Below are 12,803 nucleotides of genomic sequence, written 5' to 3' on the forward strand. Positions count from 1 at the left end.
TGTGTGTGTGTGTGTGTGAACAGACCTCTAGAATCTGACTGCAGCTGCAGCATCGCTCTGTCTGCTGCTCACATGAACATGAAGAGCTCGACAGCATCGATCTGTCCCAGAGCCGCTGTCCTCACCTGCATACTAATCAGCAACACCAAGCTGTATTTATTCTGTTCATATGGAGTAAATCCTTCTCCATGGTTTGTGAAACTCAGAGTTTTCGACTCCTGAGGCTGCAGGGCGGCTGAAGTCCCCTCGGCCCCCTCCCATCCCCTCATCCTGCCTCGTAGCGTCAGAGAGCTGGCAGCAGGAGCTGTAAAGAGTGACACTCCTGGTGTGAGGTCCAGGCCTTGGGCTCTGCAGCGGCGCCCGCTGCTGGTCTGGGATCAGCTCCCAGCGAGGAGCCCGCCGTCCCTCCTGGCCCCGCCTCCACCTGCCTTCGCCCTGCTCGGGGAAATAAACTCGGCGGCGTCTCCTCAGCTCACAGCCGCCGAACGCCTCAATTACAGGAAGCATAAATCTCCGCCAGGGGAAATTGCAGAAGGACAGGCGGGAGGCGAGGGTAGTGGAGGGCGTGTAGCGGCACCGGATCCCCGGTGTACCGGGTAATCAGAGCGGCGCCTCCTGGGAAATCAGGGCACTGCTCCTGCAGATGGAGCTGACCGCCACCAGCAGTGCCGCCGCCGCCGCTGCACCATCGCTACAAGTTTCCCTGGACTCATTTCTCAAGAGTGCGATGAAAACATAGAGCCTGTCCAGCCTGCAGAGAGCCCTGACTCAGAGAGCAGGGTGCCTGATGGGAAAATGCTAAGCTGTTAGCGCTCTAGCATGAGTCCCACTGACGGCTGTGAAGCAGAAACCCTGCAGCTCTGAGGAAACCCCTCTGGCCTCACCCCTGAATCGCCCCCGGTGGACGGACTGAGCGCCTTGCATGGCAGCCGCCTCCACCGGTGTGTGAATGTGTGTGTGAATGGGTGAATGTGATAATGCAGTGTAAAGCGCTTTGGTCTCTGCTAATGCAGATGAAAAAGCGCTATATAAGTGTAGTCCATTTAGTCCATTTACCCAGACACACACTGGGATCAAAGCATTGAAAAAGTTGTGGTCAGATTTGTAATTGTCTCCTCCACACTCCGTCACACACCAGCCACGTCAACAATCCAGTCTCTCTGGACGGCGGGCCAGCGGAGGGGGAACCCCACCGGCTGTTTCCTACCGGGGAACTTCTGGCTTCCCGCTCCACCATGAGGTCCTGAGAAGTTTACACATTTTCAAGTGACAACAAAAGAATGGGAAAAAATAACAGCTGTTTCTGCTCAGTCACAGCTATTAAGACGAACCGTGGTGGACTGTGAAGCTTCACTCTTTGGAATTTAACTGTTTCTTCAACAAAGTCTACTTTGACTTCTCATCACTGCACGGTTGTCTGGAGCAGTGGGAGGCAGGCCTCACGTCCTCAGAGGATCCAGGAGACCAACAGGGACTCTGAATATTGACATTTCACCATCGCCTGCATGCACACGCATTAAAAAGACGCAGACTGGCGGTCTGGCATGCAAAGCACAGTTTAGGTCTATTCTGAAGCATCAGTGGAAAACTGCTGGGAAAGCTACGGTTCCTGAGATCATTCTCACGTTATTAAGGCCTTTAACATACTAATTGTTCCAGTTCAACACACTACACCTGTTCAGCATGTCAAGTAGCTTGATGACAATTTAAATTCAAATAATAAGGGTTGTGCATTAATCGGGTTACGTGAGGATCATTCAAATAATAATGTGTGTGGTTCAGCCGCACTTTGGTGCTTTATTTATACTATTCCAGCTTCTCTGCATCACATTTAAAGATGTGATTAAGGTGGTTCATCCATCTGATTAGAAAGTCTGCTGATGGCGTCCCACTGGAGGTGTACCTGGCCCGGAGGTCAGCCCAGGACCGGCTGACTGCCTGGCCCGGAGGGCCCCAGAAGGGTCCAGGATTTTCAGTGTTAGCAGGAGAAAGCTTCCTGGGCCTCGCTGGGCCGAAGCGGGGAAGAGGATTGATGGCTCACTGATGGCAGACTACAGCAGTGACGGATTCCAATTCATCACAAACAGGGTTTTCAGACTAAAAAAAACCAACCTGATTCACAGCGCTGCTGACTGAGATGAGATGTGAAGGCTGTGGGTTTGAAGGGTTCCTCACAGCAGACAGCTGAGCGGCTGTTTCAGAGGAGGCAGGCCGGCGTGTTCCACAGGTTTATTTAAGAGAAGTGGATATGTTGAACCTTGTGTCAGTAAAATGGGATTTTTAGTTGAATGTTGACTGGAAACATGCTCCTGCAGAGAGTCTGTCTGGCTTCGCTGCTCTGGAATCAGTTAAGGTTGAAGAAAGATGAAACTGCAATGATTGAGACGAATGGTTTTCATTAGGATTGAACTCCAATCGCTTCGCTCCCTCAGTCTAAACTCATGTTTGGTTCTTTTTGCCTCACAAGCAGGAGTCTGGAGGATATCGTCTCAGCACAGCGAGGCTGGCGAATGTTCTTTACTGCCGCTTCCTCGCTGTGAGGAACCGAGCAGCGGCGACGACCACGTGGCGTCTGACGGCCCGGCGTCTTCCTCAGACACAGACAGCCTTCACAACTTAACAGGACTCCCAGCTCAGTGTTTTAAACATCGTCCTCATCGTATACTGAGCCAGAGGAGCCATCCGAGGCCTTTATCACGATCTGTAATGCCGCTGAAGTCAGGAGCGCTGTGAGCCGGACTCTGAAGGTCTCAGTGTGTCACAGTAACGTCCTGAAGCCTGTACATCTTCAGCCAAGCGAAGTTGAAGCAGTTCCTGCGAGGTCAGTGTCATAATGAGCTCTTATCGCTTCAGACGGGGCGGGGCCAGAGCTTGAACCACGTCCAACCGGCCTGAGCATGGCCAGCAGCCGCCGGCATGTCTTCGACTGACAGGAAGACACTGGAGGTGAAGGTCATCCAGCGAGACAGCGCCCAGCCGCCATGACACCATCCAGCCGCCATCCAGCCGCCATGACACCATCCAGTCACCATGACACCATCCAGCCACCATCCAGCCGCCATGACACCATCCAGCCACCATCCAGCCGCCATGACACCATCCAGCCGCCATCCAGCCGCCATGACACCATCCAGCCACCATGACACCATCCAGCTGCCATGACACCATCCAGCCACCATGACACCATCTAGCCACCATGACACCATCCAGCCGCCATGACACCATCTAGCCACCATGACACCATCCAGCCACCATGACACCATCCAGCCACCATCCAGCCGCCATGACACCATCCAGCCACCATGACACCATCTAGCCGCCATCCAGCTGCCATGACACCATCCAGCCACCATGACACCATCCAGCTGCCATGACACCATCCAGCCGCCATGACACCATCCAGCTGCCATGACACCATCCAGCCGCCATGACATCATCCAGCCGCCATGACATCATCCAGCCGCCATGACACCATCCAGCTGCCATGACACCATCCAGCTGCCATGACACCATCCAGCTGCCATGACACCATCCAGCCGCCATGACATCATCCAGCCGCCATGACATCATCCAGCCGCCATGACACCATCCAGCCGCCATGACACCATCCAGCTGCCATGACACCATCCAGCCACCATGACACCATCCAGCCACCATGACACCATCTAGCCACCATGACACCATCCAGCCGCCATGACACCATCTAGCCACCATGACACCATCCAGCCACCATGACACCATCTAGCCGCCATCCAGCCGCCATGACACCATCCAGCCACCATGACACCATCTAGCCGCCATCCAGCTGCCATGACACCATCCAGCTGCCATGACACCATCCAGCCGCCATGACATCATCCAGCCGCCATGACATCATCCAGCCGCCATGACACCATCCAGCTGCCATGACACCATCCAGCTGCCATGACACCATCCAGCCACCATGACACCATCCAGCCACCATGACACCATCTAGCCACCATGACACCATCCAGCCGCCATGACACCATCTAGCCACCATGACACCATCCAGCCACCATGACACCATCCAGCCACCATCCAGCCGCCATGACACCATCCAGCCACCATGACACCATCTAGCCGCCATCCAGCTGCCATGACACCATCCAGCCACCATGACACCATCCAGCTGCCATGACACCATCCAGCCGCCATGACACCATCCAGCTGCCATGACACCATCCAGCCGCCATGACATCATCCAGCCGCCATGACATCATCCAGCCGCCATGACACCATCCAGCTGCCATGACACCATCCAGCTGCCATGACACCATCCAGCTGCCATGACACCATCCAGCCGCCATGACATCATCCAGCCGCCATGACATCATCCAGCCGCCATGACACCATCCAGCTGCCATGACACCATCCAGCTGCCATGACACCATCCAGCCACCATGACACCATCCAGCCACCATGACACCATCTAGCCACCATGACACCATCCAGCCGCCATGACACCATCTAGCCACCATGACACCATCCAGCCACCATGACACCATCTAGCCGCCATCCAGCCACCATGACACCATCCAGCCTCCCTGCCTCAGAGCTGCTCTGACTGTTGGTGAATATTCATTAAAACAGGGCTTGTTTATGAGTCTCTGGCTGATTGGAAGAAGAATGAGTGAAACCACAGGAGTCCTCTTCCAGCCCGGGACCCTCCGACGGGACCCAAACTCAGAGAAGCGCTCGGCTTTGGGAGGATTTTAACGACTCACATCCACAGCTTCTAATTAAAATTGATCTGCGGCTGATTAACTGGCTCGTTCCCCCGGAATCAATCCGGCTGATGACGCTCTGCAGAGTCGAGAGGAGAAATCGACGCCAGGCTCTCAGCGTTTTGATGTTCAGTCAATTAAAAAATATAATGATGGTGAACTTAAAGGCCACGGAGAAGTCTCGGCGCGAGGCTGACCGTGACAGTGTCATTAAAAATATCAGCACAGCACTAAAAAAAAAACAAAAAAAAAAAACTGGAGGACAAAACGGAGTGCAGTTAAAGCGTTAGTCTGAACTTCACCTGCAGTAAATTCAATAAAACAACTCCCTTTCTTTTCACTTAACTTTTTTTTTTGGTCAGAGAAATAAATGGGTTTTCTCAAAGCATTTCTGCCAGTTTTTTGCAGGGAATATTCTGGTTTTGAGTCCCGGTTTTTCTCATCTCAGGCACCAAGCCATCATCAGGTGATGTTGAATTAATGTAACTGCTCACAGCTGTGTGGATCCCAGCACGTTCCCATCAGACTGAGCTGCAACCACGATCAAGTTATGTGGAATTATCACACCAACAGGTAACATTTTAGCTTTGTTTCTGGAATCAACACCAAAATCAGTAGTTGAGGTTGGGGATGGACTGAGTTAGCATGTTCTTCCTGAGAATGAATTGTATTTCTCTGTGTCTTTACATTACCTTATCTGAAGGTGTGTTAGTCAGTGTGTGTGGCTGTCTGGTGCTTCTGAGTTGTATAAAAGTGTTTGTAGACACAGGTGGATGGATGTTTGGGTTTTTTGTTCAAATTCGGTGTTCTCAGCCTTAATGCTATCGGACGCTAAGGGCCACTCTCCCTGCTCGGATCTGAGTCTACATTAGGAATGCCAGAGGTGGAGTCTGTCCCACGTTAACTGAGTAAATGGAAACCGAAGCACGGGACAGATCACAGTGTAAAAGTCTTTTTAACAGGTTCCTGACTCCCAGTCAGTCTACAGGAAGAAGATGGAAACTTGGTTGGGATTCAAACCGTGCTGGGAGGTGACGGGTCGAGCCGCTGCTGCTCCGGGTCCGCGGTAATTCCTTTATAATTCGGGCCCTTTCATTAAACCCAGAACATAACTCACGCCTGATCAAAAGCAAAGACTCGTGGTGACAGTCTCACTTCATAACTCTGTCTCGGCCGCCCAAAGAGAGTCGTTACAACATGACTGATGAGACGAGATGAGGACGAGGCCATGAATTATCCCCTCAGACGACACTTTAAACGCTGACCTTCACTCCCGTCGTCCAATATCTATAAACGAAGCGCTATAATTCACTCTTCTGACCGACACCCACTCCAGGCCATCCGATCGGCTAATTCAGGTTTTCCTCTGCTGGATCTGCCGGCGCCGACTCACCAGCAGAGCAGGGCCCGTCGGACACCCGCGAGATGAGCCTCTGCTGCTTGCAGGACGCCAGCCGCCGGTAGCACTCGTTCTGGTAGGTGTCGCCGTTGGAGCCGCACACGGGGATGTAGTTCTTGTGGCACTGGAAAGAAAACACAATCAAGACGTTAATTTGGGTTCAAAGTGACGACTGCTCAGAGGAGGAACAGTAACAGGCTCTTCCAGGAGCAGAGAGCTGCAGAAACCATCGATTTCTGAAGAACGTTTAGAGGCTGGACCCAAAACATGTAGACGCTCTCAATGAATGATGATTCTGGACTGATTGTTTGGACTAGAAGATAAATCTAGGTCATGGTTTAGGATGAGGTCAATGAGTGCTGAGAATCAGGTTATTTCTGTAATTTTTACATAATATTCTGTTTTGTGATCAGCAAATTTCTTAATTCTTCTTTTTTTCAAAATATTTCCTCTCTAAAACTGTTTTTTTTTTTCACTCCATCCTGTTGGATATTATTTTTTACAATATTTTGTATTGCATTTACATTTAGCACCAAATATGAGAGATTGATCTCATGGCACTGAACATTACATTAACATAACAATTCACACACACACACACACACACACACACACACACACACACACACACACACACACACACACACACACACACACACACACACACACACACGCGGCCTGCAGCCACGTCTCCAGCAGCAGCCGGCTCGCTGCTCGTTGTTTCACCTGCCATCAGTGAGCATCAGATATGAGGCCAGTTTCTGACCACTAACAAAGTTTCATTCATTGTGCATGAAGGCAGCTCACCTCTGCAGCCGGCTGTGCATCAGCACACAGCGATCCATACTCTATTAACGCAAAGCCATCAATCATTTAGGAGGATTCCCCGCAGCCCTGACCCCTGACACCCCCGGCGCTCTCTCTACCAACTGTTGAGGCTCATATTGGGCCAAAAAAACAAGCACCGCAGCTGCTTCTTGCAGGAAACAGAGATAAAAAACAATTCATCAGTGATCAGCTGGTGGATCCAGATCAGGAGCTCAGAGGAAGCTCTGCCAGCCGGAATCAGAGCGAGTTTTTCCTGCACGGCTGGAGCTGACAGCAGTTTCCTCTTCTGGCTTCGCCTCATCAGCATTTTGAATTAACGGTTCTGTCGTGATCCGTTTTCTGCCTCCTTATTTGTTGCAGCTCATTTTCAGCAAGTCTGAGCTTCTTTGTTCCTTTGTGGTGACCAAAGCTCTTTTTTCTTAGCATTCACAGAAGTAATGGTTCCCAGTTGGCTCAGTGGGAAGAGATGCTTTATTCAGCTGTGAATCTGACAGGTTCGTCCTTGAGATGGAGGGATTCCATCCGTCCGTCTGGTCTCTGAACAGTTTCCATCAGTCTGTCTTCATCTGGTGAGGCTGGAGCTGCTCCCTGCAGGACACACCCTGCAGATCATCCCTTCATCACACACACACACACCCAGAGCCTCATGGGAGCCCGACACACAGAATAACTATGTCTTTGTACTTTTTATATCCTGAGAGTGAAGCCCGTCCCGCGAGATCAGAGAGTTCTATTATTTTAATGAGACTTTCTCCTCTCAAAAAGGAAACAAGACAAACCCAGAACAGTGTTTGTGATGTAAAAACTCAGTCTAATTTGCATTTCACACACACACACACACACACACACACACACACACACACACACACACACACACACACACACACCTGCAAATCGGCAGTGTAACATTTTGATAGTTTGAAGCTATTTCAGGCACCGCGGGAGATAAATCTGCTGAAAACTGCTGACTGGTGCTGGAGAGTCAGATTTATCTGTCTGCATTAAAGCGGCCACTTCAGCTCTCAGATGCCTTTTACTTCCACACTGCTGGAAAAAGAAAGAGAGAAAAAGAAACGCTGTTGAGAAAATCGCCGTCATTATCATGAAGTATGTCTGAAATGGGAAAAATATCATTCCAGGCCTCAGTTTCCTGGTGTGCAGTCTCCAGAAACACAGTCCACATTCAAACGACGTGTCTCAGCTGAGAGGAGACGACTGGACACCTGGAAGACTTCAACACCTGGATCACACTTCCAGCTGACCCTGAACCCGGGACGAGCCAGAAGGTGAAACATGACCAAAACCCAAAAGTCAAGAGACCCTAGAGTGGAGCTTAAGGCCTTTAAAAAGTGAAATTTCAATCTAAAATATAAAATAAAGTGCTCATGAGTGAAGAAGTTGGGGAAAGAGTGCTTTGAGGAGCGAGTGCACCATCATTTTCTGCATCAGGGATTTATAGCTGTAGATGAATTTCATAACAGCTGGATGGCAAATGGCTTCACAGTGCAGCTCCTTCTTTTGGTCCTCATGGTCAGGCACTGATCACTGAACCCTTTACATTAAGCCATCCTCTCCTCGTGGCGGTCGTCGTGCGGCGTTCTGAACCAGACGTGGGCCCGTCTCCGTGGCTCGGGCAGCTGTGAACCTCGGCCGCTCGCGCCCGGCGCCCGGCGCTCGGCCCCCTCTTGTGAGCATGAATGCGAGCTTTTCCTTCAGATAAGGGAGCGTGACGGCCGGCTCTCAGCGGCTCCGTGTTGAATCCGTCTTCCAGAAGCCGTCCTTCACGCCGCTCTTATTCTGTCACTCTGTTCGACCGGAGCGCGGCGAACACAACGGGCTGACTGGAGAGTAATTATATTTTGTTTTTCATCAGAGGAGCTCGCAGCAGGCGGCCGCGCTGCCTCATGTGTCGGAGGGAGTTTCATGGGTTTTTTCTTTGTTTCTGCTCATAAATTGAGAAAGAGTGAGAGAAAAGAGTTCATTTTCAGGTTAGCGCTCTGCCTCCCCTCCTGCTGGATGTTCTCTGTACTCCATGACTCCACACGGTTCTGGTTCTAGTTTCTGTGGAAGCTTATGCTGCAAACCTCACAGACACTGTTAGGGATGTGGACCGGAGAAGAAATGTCACAATAACTCAACCCTGCCTCCTGAATTTCACTGGAAAAAAAACACAATGCGCGCTGTGTTACCTGTAGAAGAAACAGCTGTCCTCAAAAACACGCTCACAGTGCTTTAAAGGAATACTCTGAAGATTCTGGACCCACGCCCTATCGCTATCATTTACAAAGTGAGATAAGCTCATAAATACCTTTGTAAGCATAGTGCTCTGCGGAAGGATATACCGGCGCACAGCGGCTGAGTCTATGGCTCCTTCCACAGAGCGCTGCGCATGTGCAGGTCTGTGTATCAAAATGTTTTTTGAACGGATTGAAAAGAAAACATGTCTTTTAAAAACGTTTTATAACCATTCAGATTTACTTCACGCCGTCCCCTGGACCACTGGAGGGAGTATTTTGTCCACTTTCGTCAGTCCGGCTCTGTCTCCTCTTCACCTCCAGCAGCTGAGCTAAGCTAACTACGATGCTAACAGCTGGGATCCAGCCACTGGACGCAGAGACACAAAAAAGGTATTTATGAGCTTGTCTAACTTTGTAAATGATAGGGATAGGGCGTGGGTCCAAAATCTTCGGAGTATTCCTTTAAAGTCACTTTTAAGTTGACATAATTCCCACTCTTTACTCATCTTTTTGTCTTTAGATTTCATTTTCTAATTTGAAATACATGAAAAATGCCCATCTGTCATTAAACTGAGCAGCTCCTCATCATTTGAGCTGCACCTCGACTAACTGGTCAGCAGCTCTTCATTTAAATTCAAAGAACAAGAGAAGAAGAAGGAGAGAACTACTAAAGTTCATGTCAGGGAATATTTTCTGCAGCACCATTTGACATTTTCCATCGTCACAAAGGAAATTAGAGTCGACTCCTAAACAGAACAAAGATGCTGGCAATTCTTTTAAATAACTCCTTTCAGCGATTGCTGCCCTTTCATTCAACTGGAAAACACAGGATCAATGAAACAAAGCCCGGCTCCATGCTTTCCTTCAGTGTGGGGGCGGAGCCAAGCGCCCCAGCAGAACACAGAGTCTCTGAACCAGAGGCAGCGAGAAGCAGAAGACGGATTTCATCTACCTGGAACTGGCAGACGCATTTCAGCTGAGCGCCGTCGTCCCTGCAGACGCCTCCGAAGCGGCAGGTGGACTCGTCGCAGACCCTCAGGTCGCTCTTCTTCTCCGACAGATCTGCAGACAAACAGAGGCAGAGGGTCAGACACCAGCGGATCAATACGGCCAATCAGAACTAAAGCCGGTAAATCCCGCCCACTCCACTCCGATCACACGCTGGATGAAGCCAGACGGGTTTATGAGTTTATGAACGATGGACGCAGCCGGAGAGCCGAGCGGCGAGGAGGGACGCCGACTCAGAAGAGGCAATCAGGCCTGGCGCCGCAGACACCTGCTCCGGAGGGGAGCCAGCTCACCTGGGAAATAACAGGCGCTCGGAGCAGGGCAGTCTGGGACGTGGCGTTGGAGCGAGCTGCTGGGACCAGCGCCGCTCTGCAGCCAGTCTGCTCAGAAACACCGCCAACTGCTCTGATTCCACAGCCAGGAGCACGACGACCGACTGAAGGCACGTGGTGACTCACAAACAGAAAAACCCTGGTTCGATTCCCAAACAAAGTCTGAAATACACCAAACAGGCCTGAGCAAGTCCTGATCAGGCTCCAACTGAACCAGCACAACCCTTCATGCTCAGTTCAACCCAGTCTCAGTCAGCTCCGTCCCCGCTGTCCAACTCACAACGACAAACACTAAATCTTGAACGTGCATTTAAAGAAACACTGAGAGGCTAATTGAGAGGCTCGGGGGAACAAACACTCCTAAATGTCAGCGCTGTGCTTCAGGCCCTGCTGATCTCCTCGTCTCTAACTCTGTCTTCAATCCACTCTGCCCTTTAAAGCACAACTGATCAGTTCATAAAATGTCAACATCGGACTTACTGATGATCATTTTCTTATCTGGCGGAGCAAAGTGAAGGATGCAATCTTTAAAACGCCACACACACACACACACACACACACACACACACACACACACACGCTCGCACACACTGAGGCGTCTTACGAGAGTGGCGTCCTGATGGATAATAACAGGCTTCTGCAGATCAGAAATGTGCGGCGAACTTAAATGATCCATGTGGTGGTGCAGAGTGCTGAGTGGCTCTGAGGGCCCGGAGTGGCTGTAATTACTGTCCTCAGACCGCCACCACGCCTGAAAACGCTCGCCGCTGCTCACAGCAGCCACCAGCGGTGAAGGCCAGGTTCCGGGGCGGAGACCCGAACCTCCGAGTGGGGTCTGGAAACACAACCGGCGACGCTCGGGTGTAAAAGAAGAGGAAAATGGAACCCTGAAACTGGAGGGATGACAACAATTCAGACAGAACACACATTCCAGCTGCAATCAAACTTAAAAAATCCCCAAACTGACGGCTATGCTGTGTTTTCACCGCTCACGGTCATGCTTCAGCTGCGCTTCATGTTCAGTTTCTTTAAAGAGAAGCTGCTGCTGCATTCATTCAAACCGTATTTACAGGCACATTTTCTGAGAATGACCGCCGCCTCAGTTTCTGCAATTTGCTTCTCACAGTTTGTAAGTTGAAAAGGAAAAGAAAGACAACCAAACATCTGCGTCGGTGTAATCTATGTTTAGGCCGGTGTTTATTGGAGGGAGCCGGTTCTCCATCTGGGTTCAGGCACCGAGCGGGGCAGAGGTCGGCTGCTTTCACTCATGGAAATGTTATTTCTGTTTTCAACACCTTTTTGTCTCCTTCTCTCTCTAGGTGGATGCTTCCCGGGCCTGCTTCATGTTCAACACGCCTGAAGCCGCCCAGCTTCAGAACCAGAAGCGGCGGAGATGGAGGCAGCTGCTGGAAGTTAAAGCCCATTCAGACGGAGGCGACGTTTTGAAGAGGGAGCTCAAAGACTTCTCCATCTCAGCCTGTGTGGGATGACCTCTGGACCCGCGCCCCAAAAACAAGAACGACGTCAGTTCGGACGACGTTAGGAGTGCAGACCTCCTGGGAGGAGGAGGAGGAGGAGGAGGAGGTGGAGGACGAGGAGGAGGATGAGGAGGAGGAGAAGGAGGAGGAGGAGGAGGAGGAGGAGGAGGTGGAGGTGGAGGAGGAGGAGGAGGAGCATTGAAATCTCCCCGCATTCACCCACTTCCTGCCCTGCTGAGGCTGCCGGCTTCACTCTGAATGCAGCCTGAGCTCCGTGTCAGGACTGTTGGTTAACTGGGTCCAGCACTCAGTCCAGGTTTAACCAGAGCACTATGGTGTCAAGGTGACAATGGAAATACTCAGAGAGAAGAGATGTTGGATCAAACGTGTCAAAGAAGAGAGAGAAAATAAAACGTCTTCATCCACCCTGAGGGGTAAACCTCGGTGAACGTGGCGTCCTGACGGCCCACGTCTCTCCAGTAGGGTCTGATTCCCGGCTCTACCTCGGGTGTTGAACCATGCAGCTCGGCGGCGACTCGGCGGCCGCAGCGTCCTGCTCAGCAGCCCTGTGTCAATCTGCACTCTGTTCACGGCTAATTAGGTCCAAACAGCAGCAGCATCCATCAGCAGCCCGCCGCCGCACAGCGTGTGTGTGTGTGTGTGTGTGTGTGTGTGTGTGTGTGTGTGTGTGTGTCAGAGAGACAAGTGTGTGGTGTTTTCTGTTTGCAGGTTTCCACATATTCAATACCGAGACAATTTGGGATTAGGGTGAGCGA

General features: G+C 51.1%; 1 protein-coding gene across 1 annotated transcript in view; it reads right to left on the minus strand.

Annotated features, from left to right (window-relative positions):
- tmeff1a (transmembrane protein with EGF-like and two follistatin-like domains 1a) overlaps window positions 1-12,803 on the minus strand; it is a 74,733-nt gene that overhangs the window by 24,779 nt on the left and 37,151 nt on the right. The window contains exons 2-3 of the mRNA XM_030115857.1: window positions 10,162-10,271; window positions 6,139-6,268 (exon numbers count right to left, since the gene is read on the minus strand). Coding sequence (XP_029971717.1) covers window positions 6,139-6,268; window positions 10,162-10,271 — 240 coding nt within the window. The remainder of the gene's footprint in view (window positions 1-6,138; window positions 6,269-10,161; window positions 10,272-12,803) is intronic.

This window comes from Salarias fasciatus, chromosome 18 (genome assembly GCF_902148845.1).
Source record: "Salarias fasciatus chromosome 18, fSalaFa1.1, whole genome shotgun sequence".
Lineage (NCBI taxonomy): Eukaryota > Metazoa > Chordata > Actinopteri > Blenniiformes > Blenniidae > Salarias > Salarias fasciatus.